Source organism: Typha angustifolia, chromosome 1 (assembly GCF_048772165.1).
Source record: "Typha angustifolia cultivar Huaian chromosome 1, ASM4877216v1, whole genome shotgun sequence".
NCBI classification, from domain to species: Eukaryota; Viridiplantae; Streptophyta; class Magnoliopsida; order Poales; family Typhaceae; genus Typha; species Typha angustifolia.
The window spans coordinates 8,448,015-8,473,004 of NC_133239.1; the positions used below are offsets into that span (position 1 = coordinate 8,448,015).

At 45.4% G+C, this 24,990-nt stretch overlaps 1 protein-coding gene across 1 annotated transcript; it reads left to right on the plus strand.

The window, feature by feature from the left end:
- Positions 1-23,132: 23,132 nt before the first annotated feature.
- Positions 23,133-24,664, plus strand: LOC140760276 (uncharacterized). The gene is made up of 3 exons (XM_073097179.1): positions 23,133-23,475; positions 23,587-23,736; positions 24,180-24,664. The coding sequence occupies exons 1-3, from the start codon at positions 23,133-23,135 to the stop codon at positions 24,662-24,664; spliced, it is 978 nt and encodes a 325-aa protein (XP_072953280.1).
- The last annotated feature ends 326 nt before the right edge of the window (positions 24,665-24,990 follow it).

The following is a 24,990-nucleotide window of genomic DNA, read 5'->3' on the forward strand; positions in this document are numbered from 1 at the left end:
ACCACTCTAAAAAGACTAATACATTATATAATATAAACTCATATAATGTATAATGTTACCAGCATCCTATCCTCAACCACTAGGAAGGTCTCTCATGGAGTATCCCGCTCAATCTGTTCACCTTGGTTTGTGAGAATGATTAACAAAAAGGTCATGAGTTAAAGGCTTAGTAAATAGACTTTACCTTAAATATATGATGCCAAATGGAGACCATGTATTAAATAATATGAATTAGAAAAAAGCATCATGCTATAAATGAGCATATAAATATTTTCTCAATAATATTTAATTATATAATAGATATTATGTCATGACTGATTAAGTATATAATTCTCGATAATAGATAAATAAATCTTCAATTATACTATCATCATAACTTTCTCAAATATAACACAATGCATGCCAACCATGGCCATGCTAAAATATAAAATGCAACCATATATGATGCATGATAATCACCCAATAATTATGTATTTCAAATGATAATAAAATAATATATATATGTCAATATCTCAATTATTAATATCATCTTGGTATAACATCATCGTACTAAATCATTATGCACGGTTGACACTTAGTACTCGATCTTATCATCCTGTCCGTAGGTTCAAAGCATACACTATTATCCACTAAGGGTATCTCAGTCACAATTATATCATACCGAAAGCATATTAGCGACCATAATTATCACATCAAGCATCTCTAATCTTGGGGCCTACTTAGATACTTTCACGCTTTTACTATCAACTTTCCTATTAATGAGAATTATACATTTCCTTCTATATAATAGATTACATGCATTTATCCAGTACTATAATAAATCATTTAGAGGAATATATGTGGTAAGAAAGTCAAAAGGAAATATAATGTAATGTAATGTCAAATCATATATCTATCACATGTCTACTCATGCTAAATATCATCTCAGACATAAAGATATAATAATATAATCATCTCCAAATATTTATATATATCATCAACTTATTCATATCCAAATTATTCTAATCGAGTGAATGATTAAATATGTTCAATTGTAATCATCTATATATAAGATCATACATGTAACTGTTATCACTTTTCGTGAAGATGATTTTTGTCTTATTTGATAATTTGGACAGAATTCGAACCCCCCTTGCGAACGCCTATCGACAAAGCGATACGATTCGGACTTCACCGATGTCGTCTCGAGTATGGATACACTTTAGGGGTATCTTTTATCTTATTATTTAGTGTTTATTTTATAGAAAAATAAGTTTTCTATATGTTGCGTTCGAACGTGAGTGGGGTGCGTTTGAACTCGCTTGCGAACGCCTACATCAGGTTCACAAAAATAGAGAACGCAAAATGTGTGTTCGAATGCCTGCATTAGGTACACATCAACAAAGAACGCTTTTTGTGCATTTGAACGCGTTCAACCCCCTTCGAATGTGGTCGACGAAAATCTACTATTTCTAGGGTTAATAATTATCAATTTTGAATTGTTTGGTTAGCCTCTAAAAGTGTGGAAGGCAACTAAGGAGTCATTATTGAATGAATTGAGTTTTGCCCTAGTCTTCTTCTTCTTCTTCTTCTTCTTCTTCTCTCTCGTTTTCTCTCGTTCTCTCGTTCACATCTTAGGTGCCGCCGCTTCTAGCCTCCCTCAACCAGCCACTCACCCTACCCTAGTCTCTTAGGGGCGGCCCACTTCTCCCTCTTTTCCAATCTCTCTATTACCTTGCCCTAATATATTCTATCATCCATAATCCTTCCACCATCACTTACTCACCAGTGCCACCCTATTACCACCAGTCTACCACCATCCATCTTCACCTAAGATCTTGTGCCTCCATCCACAATTATCGCTGAACTCCCTGATGTTCGTCTACTTCTCGGATGATATCTTGAGATCCCGCCATCCGATTTTTCTGAAACTAAATTTGTTGGAAAGCTCTTTTTGAGGGCTACAACATATATAAATTTTATATTAATCCAACTACTACATCATCCAAAATCCTTTTCCAAAGTTCCATACTAGATCTTGTCCAGATCTGAAAACGGAATAGATCAAACCCTAGCCCAAGGGGAGATCGTATCAAGAGTGGTATCAAAGGCACCGTTTCTCGGACACACGCTTCCAGAGCCATGACTGCACGGTGAAACGAGGAGGAAGAGATCTCCTAATATGAATCGGATCACATCAAAGGGAGATTAGGCTCAATGGATTGAGTCTAATTATCTTATTCTACACATATCCAAATAATATCAAACTAAGTGGATAATGTTGCCAACCTCCATATCTACAACTTTGATATTCATGATATCTCCAGATTCGGAATCTATCTATGACAAAACGAAAGCTTAATTCGAGAGGTAATCGGAGAAAATAAGGAATACTGGTTTAGTTGGTTTGTCAGGGTTTCATATTATTTTACGATTTATTGGCTAGCCTCTATAAATATGTGAATGGCAGCCAACTTTATTATGGAATTGGATTATTAATTTCTTATCTCCTATTTTCTCTTTAGATCTCTCCCACCTCCCTCTTCACCATCTTTCTATCTCTACCATTGGCAAAGTTTCTCTTAACTTCTAATCTCCCTTGAGTATCGAGCCACCCCTCTTCTTTGAGATTTCGACCACTTCATTTTCTTCGTCTACTTCCCTTAATCATTTCCACAATCCACCCTCATCTTCATACCCATCCATAACCCTAACATCCACTCCACTCTTCACTACCACCATCACCCACATTATTCCATATTTTCGTCCCTGCTACAGTTCGAATCAATGAAGGACGTAAATACAAAAGTTGTAGATCAGGAAGTTATGGATCTAACCCACTTAGTTTCGTATTTTTATAACTACCGAAGAATATCTGACAAATATTTTCTCATAGTTGCGCAGACTACTTCCTGCAATAAATTCAGATCTTAAAGAATTGTTCCGTAGCCGATCTTTTGGTACAAGAACCCATCAATTAGGTATTAGAGCATATCAAATTGGTATCAAAACTTATCATTAGTATTAGAGTCTAATAATTTGGTATCAGAGTAGGCGAACCGCTAACCTCTATTAATGATTGAAACAAGGAGACCTATGGAGAGCACACCGACAAGGGAGGACTTAATGTATGATGATCCTAACTGTGAGGCCGATTCCCTTGGAGCGACCACGGAAGGACCGAGTCAACCAATGTCTATGGGTTCGAATATGGATGAACTTAGGAGCATGTTCCAAATATTGTTGCATAAAGTTGACAACATACAAAAGGATCACAATGAATTCAAGAAATATGTTGTGAATTGATTGGGTTAGACATCTCCTCGACAACGAATGGAATTTCAAGGACTAGCCATAGGACCTCATCGAACCGATACCCCACAGGTCCAGGTGAGTCATATGAGTGTCAATGATCCCTTCCTATCTATGCCTTCACATCATCTCCCATCTCTATTACAAAACCCAAGACCGGCGGTGGTGGAACCCGAGAGGTGTGCGACACTATTTTGATTGTCAAGGTATAGAGGAAGATGCAAAAGTCCAGATGGCAAGCTTTCATCTCCAAGAAACGACATTGCATTGGTATAGATCGATTATTCGTGGTGGTGGATTTACCGATGGACTAATTTTTATAGAAGAATTACACGTAGATTTGGGAAAGCAGCATATGAAGATTTTGCTGCCACATTAAGCAAGATGGTTTAGAGGACTACCGTATTGGAGTACCAAGCTGAGTTTGAAAGAGTTAGTAGTCGTTGTGAGCCACCGTGGCTCGAACGTACATTGATGTGTACATTTATTTTAGAGCTGCGAGAGGAGATACAAGCGGATGTTCGTGCTCTATTTCCTACTATTCTTGAGGAGGCCTTTGAGAAGGTCGTGAGGATGGAACAAAAGTAAAACCAATTGGGGCAACCGAGATGGGCGGTTTGCACCTAGAACACCGGTTGGAAATTCTGCGATTTTAAAAATAGCAGTTGCGACTACTAGACCACGACCACCTTTGAGACCTTCTTCCAATATTAGAGGAGGTACTAGACCCCTAGTTCGAACTTTCACACCTGTCGAAATGGAGGAGCGAAGAGCGAAGGCCTTTGCTTTCGATGTGATGAGCGTTTCACCCCCGGTCGTCGGTATTCTAAACCGATCAGGAGTGTGATGCTTATCGATGATCCTGAGGAGGATGATGAGGTTGTTGATGATGGAGAGTGTCTAGAGGAGTCCCATGAGGAGGCCATTGTGGAGGGCGTTGAGGAAGATCTCCAAGCTGAAATATCGATGTATGCATATTTGGGTACTTCCACACCGAGGACGTTACGTGTAGACGGACTCGTTAAAAAGTATTATGTGCACATCCTCATCGATTCGGGGAATACACACAACTTTCTAGATGAGAGGCTAGTGAGGAGATTGGGTTTGGATGCCGAACCGACTATGGGGTTTGACGTTGCTATTGGAGACGGCACGAATATTAGGGCGGAGAGCTTGTGTCGCCAATTCGGTATACGAGTGCAAGGACACGACATCATTGTGGACTTGTATCCATTGGTGCTGTAAGGAGCGAACATTGTCCTTGGTGCTCAATGGTTATAAAGTTTGGGACCCGTCATATTTGATTTTCAGAGCATGTGGATAAAATATAAGCAAGGAAACAAAGATGTGCAGCTTGATGGTGTATGGTCTTCACCGATTCCTACGATGTAGCCTATGGTGGGGCTACTTGGTGCGTATGATTTGGCCTATCTTCTTCAGTTAGGACTAGTAGAAGATGAGCCTCAAACGAGTTCAGGTACTACTATTGAATTGTCTAATTTATTAGATAACTTTTCTGGACTATTTGAGGAGCCACAGGAGTTGCCACCGAGGAGAGCGGCGGACCATCGCATAGAGATTGTACCCGGCACTGCACCGACGAACGTGAGGCCATATCGGTATCCATATATGCAAAAAGAAGTTATCTCAACTATGCTAGCCGAGATGTTAGAGCAAGGCCTCATACAACCAAGTCAGCTCATATTCATACCTTATGCTTTTGGTGCGAAAAAGGGATGGAACATGGCATTTTTATGTCGACTATCGAGCATTAAATGCTATAACCGTCAAGGACCGTATCCTATTCCGGTTATCGAGGAGTTGCTGGACGAGCTTGTCGGGGTGACTATATTTAGTAAGCGTGATTTGAGGGCCGGGTACAATCAAATTAGAGTTCACCCGGCGGATGTGTATAAAACTACATTTCGAACTCCGGACGGGCATTACGAGTTCCGGATGATGCGTTTTGGTCTCACCAATGCTCTAGCTACCTTTCAAGGCCTCATGAATGATATATTTCAGCCTCTATTGCGAAGGTATGTCTTGGTATTTTTTGACGATATTTTGATGTATAGCAAGACTGAATTGAATCATTGGCAGCATTTGGAGGATATGTTGAATTTGTTGAAACAAAACCAATTGAAGATCAAGAAGTCTAAGTGCCTATGGGGAGTACCACAAGTAGAGTATTTAGTCCACATTATTTCAGCGGATGGTGTAGCGGCGGATCCACAAAAGGTTACATATATGACCATTTGGCCTATTCCTACTACTACTACCATCGGATTAGGAGGACTTTTAGGGCTGATCGGATATTATCACCGATTCATCTTCGGATATGGCAAGATCACTGCTCCTCTCACTTCTTTGTTAGAAAAGGACTATTTTAGATGGACGGATGTAGCTACTACAGCCTTTGAAAAACTGAAAACAGCAATGACGACGACACCCATTTTAGCGCTACCGGACTTTACCAAAGAATTCATTGTGGAATATGATGCGTTAGGTGTTGGCATAAGAGTTGTACTAATCCAAGAAGGACGTCCCATTGCCTATCTTAGCAAGGCTTTATCATAAAAATCTCAGCAATTATCGACTTATGAGAGAGAGATGTTGGCAATTCTGCATGCAGTGATAAAGTGGAGGCATTATTTGATCGATAAATGATTCATTATCCGAATCGATCAAAGGAGTCTTCCATACTTTATGAGATAGTGCATACACACTCCAGCACAGCAGCGATGGGTCACAAAATTGTTGGGGTATGATTATGAAATTCAATACAAGAAGGGAACGAAAAATAGAGCAGCGGATGCACTATCGCGCCAACCCGATATCGTTGAGCTTGCAGCCTATTCATCTATACCTTTTCCTTCCTTGACGAGCTGAGGTATGCATGTACATTTGACCCCGATATTTTGAGATTATTGCAAGAGGTGATGGATGATCTGGAGCACCATCTAGAGTTGGAGAATCGAGGCGGTTTGCTACTGGATCGCGGATGCATTCGGGTGTTGGAGCGTATTTGTCCAGTTGCATATTGTTTGGAGCTGTCGGAGGTGTCGAGAGTGCATTTTGTATTTCATGTTTTATTGTTGAGGGAGCACATTGGAGATCATGAGATCGTTGGATCAGTTCTATCAAAACCATTGGAGGAGATAGAGATTATAGAGCCAGTTCGTGTACTTGCTAGGCACCGATGACGACACTGTACCAGATTGGAGAAGGAGATTCTAATTGAGTGGCTTGGCAAGCCATCCGATGAGGCGACATGGGAGTTGAAGATTGATATTTTGGAGCGTTTCCCTGACTTTTTACCTTGAGAGCAAAGTGGGGGAAGCATGGTGGATTGATACGAATCGGATCAGATCGGATCACATCAAAGGGAGGTTAGGCTCAATAGATTGAGTCTAATTATCTCATTTTGTTATTTGGTTTAGTTAGAGTCTTAGTAGGTTATGATTTTTTTAATTAGCTAAATTTAGCTCTACGTAGTTTCGGGAAAATATTCGTATAATATTCTACACATATCCAAATAATATCAAACTAAGTGGATAAGGTCGCCAAACTCCATATCTACAACTTTGATATTTATGACATCTTCAGATTCAGAATCTATCTGTGACAAAACGAAATCTTAATTGGAGAGGTAATTGGAGAAGATAAAGAATACTGGTTTAGTTGGTTTGTCAGGGTTTCATATTGTTTTAGGACTTGTTGGCTAGCCTCTATATATATGTGGATGGCAGCCAACTTCATTATGGAATTAGATTATTGATTTCTTGCCTCCTATCTTTTCTCTAGACTTCTCCCTCATCCCTCTTCACCATCCTTCTATCTCTACCGTTGACAAGTTTCTCCTCGCTTCTAATCTCCCTCGACTATCGAGCCACCCCTCTTCCTTGGGATCTCAACCACTTTGTTACCTTCATCTACTTCCCTTAATCATTTCCACAATCCACCCTCTTCTCCATACCCATCTATAACCCTAACATCCACTCCACCCGTTACCACCACCATCACCCACATTATTCCATATTTTCTTCTCTGCTACAGTTCGAATCTGCAAAGAGCATAAATATAAAAGTTGTATATCAGGAAATTATGGATTTAACCCACTTAGTTTCGTAATTTTATACCTATTATAGAATATCTGACGAATATTTTCTCACGGTTGCGCTGCTTCCTACAATAAATTTAGATCTTAAGAAATTATTCCGTGGCCGATCTTTTGGTACAAAAACCCATCAATTTGGTATGAGAGCACATCAAATTAGTATCAGAGCTTATCATTGGTATTAGAGTCTAACATCTCCCCAATAGTGGAGGGGAAAACGGTTGAAGAAACTTCCACCCACGGAACCACCCAACGAAATCGAAATACGGAAGAGCCTAGCGTTCAAGCCATGATTGGGTCTCTTTCTGAGCAAATGACCATCAATATTTAGATGATGATGGAGATGATATGGGAGATACGGGCGACAGGAGAAGCTATGGCGATCAGAAATGCACCAACGACCCCCCGACGCGAGTCCACCTCTATGAACTCGTTGCCACGGGATCAGAATCATCTCTAGCAAGAACCTCTGCTGCCACAACCCTATAGGCAAAGACAAGCAAGGATGGATCCACCAGGCTAAGTTGCAAGTGAGCCTGTCCGATGAGCAAACCTAAATGGAGATCATCTTGGAGATCTAGATCCTTCGGCGGGGCAATACGAACCGGAACCGTATCGAGTTAACCAAAACCGAAAGAGGGATATCAACCATTTATGGTGCATCCTCCTATGATACATTTAATTAGAAACTTTTTTTTATTGCATTAGTTATTTATTTTTATTAAAATTAAATTCCTGTAAGTCGCGTTCTAATACAGGAGGGGTCGCGTTCAAACGCCTTTGCGAACGCTTGCATCAGGTTCGCAAATATAGAGAATGCAAAAAGTGCGTTCGAACGCCTACATCACATTCGCACATACAGAGAAGGTCTTTTGTGTGTTCGAACGCGATCGTCTATATCCCTTAACCACATCCACCCTCCACCTTCATCTCCATAATCATCCATCACCCTAATTTCCACTACGCCCGTCACCACTACCATCACCCGCGTTCTTTTATATTTTTGTCTTAGTTACAGTTCGAATCTGTGAAGGGCATAAATATAAAAATTGTTGATTAGGGAGTTACGAATCTAATCCACTAATTTCATAATTTTCTAACTACAGAAAAATATTTGATGAATATTTTCTCACAATTGTGCGGACTGATTTTTATAATAAATTTAAATCTTGAAGAAATCGTTCCGTAGCCAATCTTTTGGTACTGTAACCCATCAATTTGGTATTAGAGCCAGGTGAACCTCAAACCTTCATTAATGGTTGAAATAAGGAAGATGACATCAAGGAGACTGATACACTTAGTTAGAATTTTTTCTTATTGCATTAGTTGTTTATTTTCATTAAAATAAAATTTCTGTAGGTCACATGATACGATTCGGACTTCACCGACATCGTCTCAAGCTTGGATTTACCTTAGGAGAGATTTATTTTCATGTTTTAGTAATTATTTTTCATTAAAATAGGTTTTCTGTAAGTCGCGTTCGAACGCGGTCGGGCGAGTTCGAATGCGATCGGGGAAAATTGAGTTTTAGGATAAGATTGAGTTTTAGGATAAGATTGTGTTTTAGGATAAGATTGAGTTGTTGGTTAGCCTATAAAAGTATGTGTAGGGCAACCAAAATTAGGATTGATTATTGAGAATTGAGTTTGCCTTGCCTCCTTCATCTTCTTCGCTCCCGTTCCCTCAATCTCCCCGGCGACGCCGCTTCTAATCTCCCTCGACAGGCCAATCACCCTAGTCCCTTAGGAGTGGCCCTCTTCTCCCCCTTCTTCCAATTTATCCATCGCTATCCCTAACCTTTCCATCATCCATAACCCTTCCACCATCACTTTTACACCGGTGCCACCCCATCAACACCGGCCCTCCACAATCCACCATTACCTAGGATTTCGTGCCTTCATCCACGGAATCCAAAACAGAGTATCCTGACGTTTGTCCACTAAACGAACGATATTTCGAGATCCCCATCTCCGATTCGCCTGACGCTAGATCCGTTGGAAAGCTCTTTTCCGGGCCTACAACATATCAAAATTTCACAGCGATCCAACGGCGGGATATTTCGGGATCTGATCTCAAAGTTCCGTGCAAGATCGTATTAATCTTGAATCAGAGCCATAGCACCAAAAGAGGGTTCGTATCAATCTGGTATCAGAGCCTATAGCCGAGGAAGGATCGTAACAAGCTGGTATCAGAGCCACCGTTCCTCGGACAAGCGCTTCCAATGACGATCACTCGATCTAATAGGAATACGGAAGAACCTAGCGTTCTATCCATGTTGGGGTCTATTTCCAAACAGATTGCCATCAACAAGCAAATAATGATGGAGATGATGCAGGAAATACGGGCATGGACGAAACCTTTTTCAACAAGCAAGGCAATCACAAGACAGCATTGGGAACCCTCCACAACATACCCAACATCCTCCACGGCCTCCCCGTTCATCACAAAAATAGGGGAAAGTTCGGCTATCCAGCAAGATCGAGATTCTACACCTCGACCCATGGTCAGCCGCAACGAACTGCCACCGGCTACAATGAGATCCTCAACCATTGTAGCAGCCCTCGGAACCTCCACATCTTCCCATGCACCGGAGACCTTGTCGACAAATCGCGAAGTGCTGGCTACGCCACACCTGGTCGCTGGATATCCCTCATCAGGAATCCTCATCGGTGGTGAAGGAGATGATCCGAAACCGCGAATTTCGACACTTGGGCTGCCTTTCACCAGCTCCCTTTGCAACCACCGTGAGTCGGCAACTAAGAAGAAATCGCATATGGCCTCCAGCGATCTTCTACCATTCTCCTCGGTCAATCGACAGTCGACCACGACAGCTTCGTCACCGGTGATGACGTTGCAGCTCCCTGCCAAGCTACAACTCAAAGGAGAAGGCCACGATCTTCCACCCATGGCAGCTGAAGGTGCAGATGTGGCTGGACATCGAGGAGAAGAAGTTGAGGAGCAACAACACGTGGAGGACACGAAGGCCGAAATCTCCCTCGACGCCTATTCGGGGACAGCTGCGCCAAAGACCTTGCGGGTGAACGGTGTAATCAAGAAAACCACAGTGAGAATCTTGATTGACACCGGGTCCACCCACAACTTCATTGACATGAGGCTCCTTAGGAAGATTGGGCTCGAGTCGGAACCCACGGAAGGGTTCGATGTGACGATTGGAGATGGCACCACCTTGCGAGCAGATTCTATTTGTGGAGGTGCAGAATTGAAGGTGCAAGACCAAATTTTCACATTGGATCTTTATCCATTGGCCTTGCAAGGTGCCGATATTGTTTTAGGGACCCAATGGCTTCGGAGCTTGGGGCCCGTGACCTTTGATTTTACAAGCCTCACATTGACTTTTTGGAGAAATGATCAGAGAGTGTTGTTAGATGGAAGTAAACCGCTGCTTGAACTTCCAAAAGAAAGGGAGCTCGCTTCTTTCTCGGCACCCACTTTTCCTTTCTTTTCAGATCTACGGAGAGCCAGTGCAGAGGATAGTGATCTGGTCCGACTCATGGAGGAGTTGAGAGAGAACCCCTCAAGCAACCCCGAGCACGAGGAGCGCAATGGGTTAGTACTAGAGCACGGGCGAATCAAGGTACCCCGAAACGAAGAGCTACGGAGGCTATTGATGTCACACTTCCATGATACTCCTATAGCAGGTCATGAAGGGGTATTACGTACTTACAAGCGGCTGGCCCAAAACTGTACTTGGACTGGGATGAAGACGGACGTGAAGAAGTATGTGCGTGAATGTCAAATCTGCCAACGAGTCAAATCGGAGGCACTCAAGCCTAGCGGGCTGCTGCAACCACTACCTATACCAGAGCGTATTTGGGAGGATATCTCCATGGACTTCATTGAGGGGCTGCCGGAGGTTCGAGGACAATCGGTGGTGTTTGTTGTGGTGGATAGACTAAGCAAGTACGCACATTTCATAACATTGTCTCACCCGTTTTCAGCAAAAAGGGTTGCTGAAATTTTTGTTCGGGAAGTGGCACGCTTGCATGGGATGCCTAGGACGATCGTGTCAGACCGGGATCGCATCTTCATAAGTGAGTTTTGGTCCGAGTTCTTCAGATTGCAAGGGACTCAAATCAATCTTAGTTCAGCTTATCACCCCGAGACGGATGGCCAAACCGAGGTGGTGAATCGTGGACTAGAGCAATACTTGCGATGCTTTGTGGCGGATCGACCAAAGGATTGGGTCAAATTTCTTCCCTGGGCTGAGTGGTCATACAATACCGCTCATCACTCAAGCATTGGCATGACCCCATTTGAGGCGGTTTATGGGCGCACTCCCCCTGTCTTGCGTGCCTACGATAGACTCGCGGCGACGGATAGGACTGAGCTTGACTTGGAGCTTGCTGATCGAGATGAAACATTGAGACGGCTCAAGACTCACCTAGCCACAGCACAAAACCACATGAAGCAAACGCATGACAAAGGCCGACGTGAGCGAGAATTTGAGGTGGATCAATTGGTGTTCGTTCGAGCTCAACCGTATCGACAATCCACATTGAGGCCAATTTTGAACCAAAAGTTGGGATACAAGTACTATGGTCCGTACCGAGTGCTACAACGAATCGGTCCAGTAGCTTACCGATTGGACCTACCTGAAGGAACCAGGATACATCCCGTCTTCCATGTCTCGGCATTGAAGGCCCAGATCGGGCCTAACCATGTAGTGGGTTCGACCTTACCCGAACCAATGGAGGAAGATGGCTCCACTGAGCCGGTTCGAGTCCTAAGTCGTAGGAGAAGACGCCAAGGATCCAGATTAGAGACTGAAGTGCTGATTGAGTGGTTGGGCAAACCTACTGACGAGTCTACATGGGAGCTAGAGGCAGACATCATGGATCGCTTCCCAAATTTCAAACCTTGAGGACAAGGTTGCGGAAGCGTGGTGGATTGATACGATTCGGACTTCACCGACATCGTCTCAAGCTTGGATTTACCTTAGGAGAGATTTATTTTCATGTTTTAGTAATTATTTTTCATTAAAATAGGTTTTCTGTAAGTCGCGTTCGAACGCGGTCGGGCGAGTTCGAATGCGATCGGGGAAAATTGAGTTTTAGGATAAGATTGAGTTTTAGGATAAGATTGTGTTTTAGGATAAGATTGAGTTGTTGGTTAGCCTATAAAAGTATGTGTAGGGCAACCAAAATTAGGATTGATTATTGAGAATTGAGTTTGCCTTGCCTCCTTCATCTTCTTCGCTCCCGTTCCCTCAATCTCCCCGGCGACGCCGCTTCTAATCTCCCTCGACAGGCCAATCACCCTAGTCCCTTAGGAGTGGCCCTCTTCTCCCCCTTCTTCCAATTTATCCATCGCTATCCCTAACCTTTCCATCATCCATAACCCTTCCACCATCACTTTTACACCGGTGCCACCCCATCAACACCGGCCCTCCACAATCCACCATTACCTAGGATTTCGTGCCTTCATCCACGGAATCCAAAACAGAGTATCCTGACGTTTGTCCACTAAACGAACGATATTTCGAGATCCCCATCTCCGATTCGCCTGACGCTAGATCCGTTGGAAAGCTCTTTTCCGGGCCTACAACATATCAAAATTTCACAGCGATCCAACGGCGGGATATTTCGGGATCTGATCTCAAAGTTCCGTGCAAGATCGTATTAATCTTGAATCAGAGCCATAGCACCAAAAGAGGGTTCGTATCAATCTGGTATCAGAGCCTATAGCCGAGGAAGGATCGTAACAAGCTGGTATCAGAGCCACCGTTCCTCGGACAAGCGCTTCCAATGACGATCACTCGATCTAATAGGAATACGGAAGAACCTAGCGTTCTATCCATGTTGGGGTCTATTTCCAAACAGATTGCCATCAACAAGCAAATAATGATGGAGATGATGCAGGAAATACGGGCATGGACGAAACCTTTTTCAACAAGCAAGGCAATCACAAGACAGCATTGGGAACCCTCCACAACATACCCAACATCCTCCACGGCCTCCCCGTTCATCACAAAAATAGGGGAAAGTTCGGCTATCCAGCAAGATCGAGATTCTACACCTCGACCCATGGTCAGCCGCAACGAACTGCCACCGGCTACAATGAGATCCTCAACCATTGTAGCAGCCCTCGGAACCTCCACATCTTCCCATGCACCGGAGACCTTGTCGACAAATCGCGAAGTGCTGGCTACGCCACACCTGGTCGCTGGATATCCCTCATCAGGAATCCTCATCGGTGGTGAAGGAGATGATCCGAAACCGCGAATTTCGACACTTGGGCTGCCTTTCACCAGCTCCCTTTGCAACCACCGTGAGTCGGCAACTAAGAAGAAATCGCATATGGCCTCCAGCGATCTTCTACCATTCTCCTCGGTCAATCGACAGTCGACCACGACAGCTTCGTCACCGGTGATGACGTTGCAGCTCCCTGCCAAGCTACAACTCAAAGGAGAAGGCCACGATCTTCCACCCATGGCAGCTGAAGGTGCAGATGTGGCTGGACATCGAGGAGAAGAAGTTGAGGAGCAACAACACGTGGAGGACACGAAGGCCGAAATCTCCCTCGACGCCTATTCGGGGACAGCTGCGCCAAAGACCTTGCGGGTGAACGGTGTAATCAAGAAAACCACAGTGAGAATCTTGATTGACACCGGGTCCACCCACAACTTCATTGACATGAGGCTCCTTAGGAAGATTGGGCTCGAGTCGGAACCCACGGAAGGGTTCGATGTGACGATTGGAGATGGCACCACCTTGCGAGCAGATTCTATTTGTGGAGGTGCAGAATTGAAGGTGCAAGACCAAATTTTCACATTGGATCTTTATCCATTGGCCTTGCAAGGTGCCGATATTGTTTTAGGGACCCAATGGCTTCGGAGCTTGGGGCCCGTGACCTTTGATTTTACAAGCCTCACATTGACTTTTTGGAGAAATGATCAGAGAGTGTTGTTAGATGGAAGTAAACCGCTGCTTGAACTTCCAAAAGAAAGGGAGCTCGCTTCTTTCTCGGCACCCACTTTTCCTTTCTTTTCAGATCTACGGAGAGCCAGTGCAGAGGATAGTGATCTGGTCCGACTCATGGAGGAGTTGAGAGAGAACCCCTCAAGCAACCCCGAGCACGAGGAGCGCAATGGGTTAGTACTAGAGCACGGGCGAATCAAGGTACCCCGAAACGAAGAGCTACGGAGGCTATTGATGTCACACTTCCATGATACTCCTATAGCAGGTCATGAAGGGGTATTACGTACTTACAAGCGGCTGGCCCAAAACTGTACTTGGACTGGGATGAAGACGGACGTGAAGAAGTATGTGCGTGAATGTCAAATCTGCCAACGAGTCAAATCGGAGGCACTCAAGCCTAGCGGGCTGCTGCAACCACTACCTATACCAGAGCGTATTTGGGAGGATATCTCCATGGACTTCATTGAGGGGCTGCCGGAGGTTCGAGGACAATCGGTGGTGTTTGTTGTGGTGGATAGACTAAGCAAGTACGCACATTTCATAACATTGTCTCACCCGTTTTCAGCAAAAAGGGTTGCTGAAATTTTTGTTCGGGAAGTGGCACGCTTGCATGGGATGCCTAGGACGATCGTGTCAGACCGGGATCGCATCTTCATAAGTGAGTTTTGGTCCGAGTTCTTCAGATTGCAAGGGACTCAAATCAATCTTAGTTCAGCTTATCACCCCGAGACGGATGGCCAAACCGAGGTGGTGAATCGTGGACTAGAGCAATACTTGCGATGCTTTGTGGCGGATCGACCAAAGGATTGGGTCAAATTTCTTCCCTGGGCTGAGTGGTCATACAATACCGCTCATCACTCAAGCATTGGCATGACCCCATTTGAGGCGGTTTATGGGCGCACTCCCCCTGTCTTGCGTGCCTACGATAGACTCGCGGCGACGGATAGGACTGAGCTTGACTTGGAGCTTGCTGATCGAGATGAAACATTGAGACGGCTCAAGACTCACCTAGCCACAGCACAAAACCACATGAAGCAAACGCATGACAAAGGCCGACGTGAGCGAGAATTTGAGGTGGATCAATTGGTGTTCGTTCGAGCTCAACCGTATCGACAATCCACATTGAGGCCAATTTTGAACCAAAAGTTGGGATACAAGTACTATGGTCCGTACCGAGTGCTACAACGAATCGGTCCAGTAGCTTACCGATTGGACCTACCTGAAGGAACCAGGATACATCCCGTCTTCCATGTCTCGGCATTGAAGGCCCAGATCGGGCCTAACCATGTAGTGGGTTCGACCTTACCCGAACCAATGGAGGAAGATGGCTCCACTGAGCCGGTTCGAGTCCTAAGTCGTAGGAGAAGACGCCAAGGATCCAGATTAGAGACTGAAGTGCTGATTGAGTGGTTGGGCAAACCTACTGACGAGTCTACATGGGAGCTAGAGGCAGACATCATGGATCGCTTCCCAAATTTCAAACCTTGAGGACAAGGTTGCGGAAGCGTGGTGGATTGATACGATTCGGACTTCACCGACATCGTCTCAAGCTTGGATTTACCTTAGGAGAGATTTATTTTCATGTTTTAGTAATTATTTTTCATTAAAATAGGTTTTCTGTAAGTCGCGTTCGAACGCGGTCGGGCGAGTTCGAATGCGATCGGGGAAAATTGAGTTTTAGGATAAGATTGAGTTTTAGGATAAGATTGTGTTTTAGGATAAGATTGAGTTGTTGGTTAGCCTATAAAAGTATGTGTAGGGCAACCAAAATTAGGATTGATTATTGAGAATTGAGTTTGCCTTGCCTCCTTCATCTTCTTCGCTCCCGTTCCCTCAATCTCCCCGGCGACGCCGCTTCTAATCTCCCTCGACAGGCCAATCACCCTAGTCCCTTAGGAGTGGCCCTCTTCTCCCCCTTCTTCCAATTTATCCATCGCTATCCCTAACCTTTCCATCATCCATAACCCTTCCACCATCACTTTTACACCGGTGCCACCCCATCAACACCGGCCCTCCACAATCCACCATTACCTAGGATTTCGTGCCTTCATCCACGGAATCCAAAACAGAGTATCCTGACGTTTGTCCACTAAACGAACGATATTTCGAGATCCCCATCTCCGATTCGCCTGACGCTAGATCCGTTGGAAAGCTCTTTTCCGGGCCTACAACATATCAAAATTTCACAGCGATCCAACGGCGGGATATTTCGGGATCTGATCTCAAAGTTCCGTGCAAGATCGTATTAATCTTGAATCAGAGCCATAGCACCAAAAGAGGGTTCGTATCAATCTGGTATCAGAGCCTATAGCCGAGGAAGGATCGTAACAAGCTGGTATCAGAGCCACCGTTCCTCGGACAAGCGCTTCCAATGACGATCACTCGATCTAATAGGAATACGGAAGAACCTAGCGTTCTATCCATGTTGGGGTCTATTTCCAAACAGATTGCCATCAACAAGCAAATAATGATGGAGATGATGCAGGAAATACGGGCATGGACGAAACCTTTTTCAACAAGCAAGGCAATCACAAGACAGCATTGGGAACCCTCCACAACATACCCAACATCCTCCACGGCCTCCCCGTTCATCACAAAAATAGGGGAAAGTTCGGCTATCCAGCAAGATCGAGATTCTACACCTCGACCCATGGTCAGCCGCAACGAACTGCCACCGGCTACAATGAGATCCTCAACCATTGTAGCAGCCCTCGGAACCTCCACATCTTCCCATGCACCGGAGACCTTGTCGACAAATCGCGAAGTGCTGGCTACGCCACACCTGGTCGCTGGATATCCCTCATCAGGAATCCTCATCGGTGGTGAAGGAGATGATCCGAAACCGCGAATTTCGACACTTGGGCTGCCTTTCACCAGCTCCCTTTGCAACCACCGTGAGTCGGCAACTAAGAAGAAATCGCATATGGCCTCCAGCGATCTTCTACCATTCTCCTCGGTCAATCGACAGTCGACCACGACAGCTTCGTCACCGGTGATGACGTTGCAGCTCCCTGCCAAGCTACAACTCAAAGGAGAAGGCCACGATCTTCCACCCATGGCAGCTGAAGGTGCAGATGTGGCTGGACATCGAGGAGAAGAAGTTGAGGAGCAACAACACGTGGAGGACACGAAGGCCGAAATCTCCCTCGACGCCTATTCGGGGACAGCTGCGCCAAAGACCTTGCGGGTGAACGGTGTAATCAAGAAAACCACAGTGAGAATCTTGATTGACACCGGGTCCACCCACAACTTCATTGACATGAGGCTCCTTAGGAAGATTGGGCTCGAGTCGGAACCCACGGAAGGGTTCGATGTGACGATTGGAGATGGCACCACCTTGCGAGCAGATTCTATTTGTGGAGGTGCAGAATTGAAGGTGCAAGACCAAATTTTCACATTGGATCTTTATCCATTGGCCTTGCAAGGTGCCGATATTGTTTTAGGGACCCAATGGCTTCGGAGCTTGGGGCCCGTGACCTTTGATTTTACAAGCCTCACATTGACTTTTTGGAGAAATGATCAGAGAGTGTTGTTAGATGGAAGTAAACCGCTGCTTGAACTTCCAAAAGAAAGGGAGCTCGCTTCTTTCTCGGCACCCACTTTTCCTTTCTTTTCAGATCTACGGAGAGCCAGTGCAGAGGATAGTGATCTGGTCCGACTCATGGAGGAGTTGAGAGAGAACCCCTCAAGCAACCCCGAGCACGAGGAGCGCAATGGGTTAGTACTAGAGCACGGGCGAATCAAGGTACCCCGAAACGAAGAGCTACGGAGGCTATTGATGTCACACTTCCATGATACTCCTATAGCAGGTCATGAAGGGGTATTACGTACTTACAAGCGGCTGGCCCAAAACTGTACTTGGACTGGGATGAAGACGGACGTGAAGAAGTATGTGCGTGAATGTCAAATCTGCCAACGAGTCAAATCGGAGGCACTCAAGCCTAGCGGGCTGCTGCAACCACTACCTATACCAGAGCGTATTTGGGAGGATATCTCCATGGACTTCATTGAGGGGCTGCCGGAGGTTCGAGGACAATCGGTGGTGTTTGTTGTGGTGGATAGACTAAGCAAGTACGCACATTTCATAACATTGTCTCACCCGTTTTCAGCAAAAAGGGTTGCTGAAATTTTTGTTCGGGAAGTGGCACGCTTGCATGGGATGCCTAGGACGATCGTGTCAGACCGGGATCGCATCTTCATAAGTGAGTTTTGGTCCGAGTTCTTCAGATTGCAAGGGACTCAAATCAATCTTAGTTCAGCTTATCACCCCGAGACGGATGGCCAAACCGAGGTGGTGAATCGTGGACTAGAGCAATACTTGCGATGCTTTGTGGCGGATCGACCAAAGGATTGGGTCAAATTTCTTCCCTGGGCTGAGTGGTCATACAATACCGCTCATCACTCAAGCATTGGCATGACCCCATTTGAGGCGGTTTATGGGCGCACTCCCCCTGTCTTGCGTGCCTACGATAGACTCGCGGCGACGGATAGGACTGAGCTTGACTTGGAGCTTGCTGATCGAGATGAAACATTGAGACGGCTCAAGACTCACCTAGCCACAGCACAAAACCACATGAAGCAAACGCATGACAAAGGCCGACGTGAGCGAGAATTTGAGGTGGATCAATTGGTGTTCGTTCGAGCTCAACCGTATCGACAATCCACATTGAGGCCAATTTTGAACCAAAAGTTGGGATACAAGTACTATGGTCCGTACCGAGTGCTACAACGAATCGGTCCAGTAGCTTACCGATTGGACCTACCTGAAGGAACCAGGATACATCCCGTCTTCCATGTCTCGGCATTGAAGGCCCAGATCGGGCCTAACCATGTAGTGGGTTCGACCTTACCCGAACCAATGGAGGAAGATGGCTCCACTGAGCCGGTTCGAGTCCTAAGTCGTAGGAGAAGACGCCAAGGATCCAGATTAGAGACTGAAGTGCTGATTGAGTGGTTGGGCAAACCTACTGACGAGTCTACATGGGAGCTAGAGGCAGACATCATGGATCGCTTCCCAAATTTCAAACCTTGAGGACAAGGTTGCGGAAGCGTGGTGGATTGATACGATTCGGACTTCACCGACATCGTCTCAAGCTTGGATTTACCTTAGGAGAGATTTATTTTCATGTTTTAGTAATTATTTTTCATTAAAATAGGTTTTCTGTAAGTCGCGTTCGAACGCGGTCGGGCGAGTTCGAATGCGATCGGGGAAAATTGAGTTTTAGGATAAGATTGAGTTTTAGGATAAGATTGTGTTTTAGGATAAGATTGAGTTGTTGGTTAGCCTATAAAAGTATGTGTAGGGCAACCAAAATTAGGATTGATTATTGAGAATTGAGTTTGCCTTGCCTCCTTCATCTTCTTCGCTCCCGTTCCCTCAATCTCCCCGGCGACGCCGCTTCTAATCTCCCTCGACAGGCCAATCACCCTAGTCCCTTAGGAGTGGCCCTCTTCTCCCCCTTCTTCCAATTTATCCATCGCTATCCCTAACCTTTCCATCATCCATAACCCTTCCACCATCACTTTTACACCGGTGCCACCCCATCAACACCGGCCCTCCACAATCCACCATTACCTAGGATTTCGTGCCTTCATCCACGGAATCCAAAACAGAGTATCCTGACGTTTGTCCACTAAACGAACGATATTTCGAGATCCCCATCTCCGATTCGCCTGACGCTAGATCCGTTGGAAAGCTCTTTTCCGGGCCTACAACATATCAAAATTTCACAGCGATCCAACGGCGGGATATTTCGGGATCTGATCTCAAAGTTCCGTGCAAGATCGTATTAATCTTGAATCAGAGCCATAGCACCAAAAGAGGGTTCGTATCAATCTGGTATCAGAGCCTATAGCCGAGGAAGGATCGTAACATCACATTCGAACGCCCTTACGAACACCCGCATCAAGTTCACAAATACAGAGAACGCATAATATGCGTTCGAACGCGGTCGAGCGAGTTCGAACGCCTGCATCGCATTTGCACATATAGAGAACGTCTTTTGTGCGTTTGAACGCGATTAGGCGTGTTTGAACGCGATCGGCGGGAATCCTCTAGAATTAGGGTTACTTATTGTTATTAGGACTTGTTGGCTAGCTTCTATAAGTATGTGGATGGTAGCCAAATTCATCATGGAATTGGATTATTAATTTCTTGCCTTCTATCTTCTTTCTAGACTCTATCCCTCCTCCTTTTTTACCAACCTTCCACCTCTATCATTGGTAGGGCTGTCAGGCTTGACGAGCAGCTCGGGCTCGGCTCGGGTGAAGCTCGAGTCCGGCTCGACTCAATCAGAGCTGAGCCGAGCCCGAGCCATCATAATAGGCTCGAAATTAATATCGAGCCGAGCCTGAGCTGGAGCCGGCTCGCTCAGGCTCGGCTCGATAGGCTCGATAGCCTGACTCCCTATAACTAAGGACATGTGGCATAAAAAAAATATTGCCACATGTCCCTCACTAACTCATTCTCACCCGTAACACAACATTCATCATCCTCACCTACCCCACCCTCACATACCCTCAGCTACCCCACCCTCATTAATCACTTCACCTTTCCCATCACATCACCTTCCCTATCCTCAATTCCCCCACCCCACCCTCACCTTCACCCTCACCCTCATCCACCCGATCACCACTCCTAACCTCACCCCACACGCCGCCACCTCTTCCCTCCCCGTCAGCCTCCATCGGCAATGACGGCAAGCCACCACCACGACGCCACGCCTTCCTCTCCGTTGGCCTCCTCCTCCTCCTCCTCCACCGTTGGCCTCCTCCATCCGTCTCCGACTCCTTCGGCAAGCCGCTGTCCGTGTCGGACTTGTTGGGCTGTGTGCTCATCACCTCTTGGTGGCATCATTTCAGAGCTAGAGGACGTAGGTGCGGGTAGTGAGGAGTAGCTGCCTTTTTATTTCAGTTATATCTATTAGTTGTATTGAGCCTCTGCGAGGGCATTATGATTGACGATGTATTTTGGGACTTTAGAGTTATATTTTGGATGTGTATCTTGAAGGTTTGTTGTGGCCTGTGGAACTTGTATCCGGACTCTTATAGTTGAGTTTATATATGGTATGAACTTATGCTACTATGTGCGTTGTAAAATCTTATTACTGACAGGTCATATGATGCATCGCGTGGGGGGATTTACCCACGCGGTTTACATGTGTATTTGGAGGTGTGGATGTTTTAACTTGGTATTAGAGCCTAGGTTTACCATAAATGCGGCAAGTCTTCCTAGATACTATCCAGATACATGGGAAAGTGATAGCAATAATAAATAACTAGGAATAATGAACAATAGAGTCATGCACGACTTTTGACATACTTGTGAATTAAGAATTAAATTGCGTTGAACTTACCAGGAATGTCGCCTAGACATGCTCGGTCTGTGCGTGCGACTATTCGTGGATGGGCTTCAGCCCCCGTTGACGAACCGGTTGCCGATACTTCAGCCAGCATCGAGACCTTGGGACACCTTGTCAGATAGTAGGAGAGGCTGATCGAAGAATTAGTTCGGGAGCGCACGACAGCTATGTTTGGGATGCACATACTAAGGGAGCCATCAGAGCATATTACTCCAGCCGAGCAGATTGGAGGTTGGTCCGCCTGGTCGCTGAACCGATTCATGCAGCTTAACCCCCCTTTGTTCAGCGGCACGATGGACCCCATGGAGGCGAATAGGTGGATTGTGGATGTGAGGAAGATCCTGACCACTTTTGAGTGCCTAGAGAGTCATCAGGTGACCTTTTCCACTTTTCTTCTCCGCGGAGAGGCGGAAGAGTGGTCGAGGGTGAAAAAATAAATCCCTAGACACACGTATGTATCTAATCTCTAGGCAATGATATTTCTCGTTCGCTTAAGTAAAAGTCGGAAGAAATATTAAAAACGAAAGTAGAGATGAACGCCAAGATTTTAACGTGGAAAAACCCAAAACGGGAAAAAACCACGGATCCAAACTCGGATCAAAACCAATCACTATAATAGTAGCAGTTACAAGACTGACTCACAAAACACCCCGTCGATCCAAACGACTTTGTTTCTCTCAGTCTTGATCGCTAGAACCCACGATTCACTGCTTCCTGTGATTGAAGTCCAATCTTAGTAGCCCTCGAGATTGATCTTTCGTCTAGATCACCCTTAAGACGAAAGATTAAATTCTTATAGATGAGTGGAACATTGTTAGTTGAAGAATCGATGTAGCCTCAAGAAGTCTCCTTCAATAATATTTCTTCAACTGCCCTAGGTTAGGGCAACACTATCCTTATATATGATCTCCAAGATAGAGATAAATACGAGTCTTATCCGTACTCATGAACTTCAAGATAGAGCCAACTCCGAGTCTTATCCGTACTCATGATCTTCAAGATAGAGCCAAATCCGAATCTTATCCGTACTCATGATCTTCAAGATAGAGCCAAATCTGAATCTTATTCGTACTCATGAAAGTCCAATATTTTTAAACTTTGTTGGTGCGTTCGAACGGGCTCAAGTGCGTTCGAACGCGACAGCTTGAATTCTTCAGGTTGCGTTCGAACGCGTTTGTGAACGCGGCTCTCTGTCTGTGTGAACGCAGATTTAGCGTTCGAACTCATTTGTGAACGCACCGCGTTCGAACGCGTTTGTGAACGCGGTGTGAACTCAACAGCTTTTCTCCAATAACCTTGCAATTCTTCAGACCAGAGATATTCTAGACTTGTGTAAAGCTCATATACATGTAAAAAATACACTTAGAATATTTTGTACACAATTGCCAACAAATAAAAACCTAACAGAGCGCCACTAAGCATATGATGCCGGATCGCCTTGTTGGGGAGTACATCACTTGGAGGGCATTTTTGGATTCCTTTGACCAGAAATATTTTCTTGTATCCCTACGTTTCGAGTTGACGAGAGAGTTTACCCAGTTAAGGCAGAAAAATATGACAGTGGCACAGTGTGAGGATAGGTTCAATGCCTTATCCCGTGTTTGCCCTAGAGTCATACCTAATGATGCTGCTAGGGCTGACCAATTCATGATGGGCCTCCGGATTGAGATCTGCAAGCAAGTGAACATGGTGAAGAACCTGACCTATGCAGAGTTGGTGGAGAATACGGGGATAGCGGAGAGGGACTTACTAGAGGAGCGCTCACAGCGTTAGGAGCGAGTAGCGGGTCGTACTGGCCGCTTTGATGGGCATCCACGTGGAGGTCATTCTGGTGGGACCTTCCTGCGACTGAGATGTCATCCCTATGCTGGTGGTGCAGGTTCTAGTGCTACCCTGAGTAGACCCAGCCCTCAGGGTTTAGGCGGGCCGAGTAGGACTCGTCCTTCTATTAGTGGTGGGAGATCAGTAGCAGTTTCGAGTAGTTCGAGCAATGGTGGTTTTGCATGGCCGTTTACCCCTGAGGGTCGAAGTTGTTTTGCTTGCGACAATAGGGGTGACATATCTCGTGACTGCCTCAGTGCTTGCATTACTTGCTTCTAGTATGGAGAATCTGGGCATGTCCGCACGCAATGTCTCTTGTTGGTCAGAGCGCTAGCCACTCCTACCACACCATCTACATCTAGAGCATCGGGAGCTAGTACTACTGCAAGTAGGGGTCGCTGTGGCGCACGATCGGGACCTCCTAGCAGAGGGCGAGGCAGACGTACCGGCCAAGTTTTTGCTATGACCCTGTAGAATGCTGAAGCATCCAATGAGGTGGACACAGGTAATTGAGTAAATTAATCATGTTATTTAAGTTTTACGTATGTTCTACTCATACATAATATTAGATCCTCCCTTTCTAACCCTGTGCAAATTTGCATATTGTGAAAAATGTGTTTTTTCTATTTTAGTTAAGACTTATATACGCAGTGGTAGGTACTATGACATTATTTGCACATACCGCTAGGATTTTTTTTGACCCTGGAGCCACCAATTCTTTTATTTCTACATCCTTGCTGGAATATGCGGATGTGGCATCGGGACCTCTTGTTGAGCCCTTGATGATAGCCACCCCACTTGGTGACTTTCTAGAAGTTCGCCATGTTTATCGATCTTGCACCTTGACTTTTGATGAGTGGGATTTTAAGGTGGACCTCCTACCCCTTGAGATGCATGACTTTGATCTAATCCTGGGGATGGATTGGTTAGCCGCCTACCATGCAAGTATTAACTGTTACAGCAAGGAGGTTATCTTACAGCTTAATGATGGCATGGAGTGTCGATTGTGTAAGGATCGACAGGTGGACTGTTCGCAGTTGGTGGCAATCATGTTAATCGAGTCAACTGGGACCCAAACCCTGACTGACTTACCAGTGGTACAGGAGTTTCCAGATGTTTTCCCAGAGGATATTTAAGGGCTTCCTCCAGATAGGGGAGTTGAGTTCACTATCGACCTAATTCTAGGGGCAGGACAGGTCTCCAAGACCCCTTACCGTATGGCTCCGAAGGAAATGAAAGAACTAAGAGAGCAGATTTATGACTTGCTAAGTAGGAGACTCATCTGGCGTAGCTCATCCCCTTAGGGCGCAGCAGTCCTGTTTGTGAAGAAGAAGGATGGTACCCTCCACCTTTGCATTGATTATCAACAATTGAACCAGTTGATTATGAAGAACAAATACCCTTTGCCTCGCATTGAAGACCTGTTTGATCAAGTGCGTGGGGCACGCGTCTTCTCAAATGA

Bases quoted from the DNA above. Each gene is read 5' to 3' on its own strand.
- LOC140760276 (XM_073097179.1), top strand. From the start codon at position 23,133: ATGCCGGATCGCCTTGTTGGGGAGTACATCACTTGGAGGGCATTTTTG. The intron at 23,476-23,586 runs GTTAGGAGCGAG...CTGGTGGTGCAG, and splicing joins ACTAGAGGAGCGCTCACAGC to GTTCTAGTGCTACCCTGAGT. The intron at 23,737-24,179 runs GTTGTTTTGCTT...TTATATACGCAG, and splicing joins GTTTACCCCTGAGGGTCGAA to TGGTAGGTACTATGACATTA.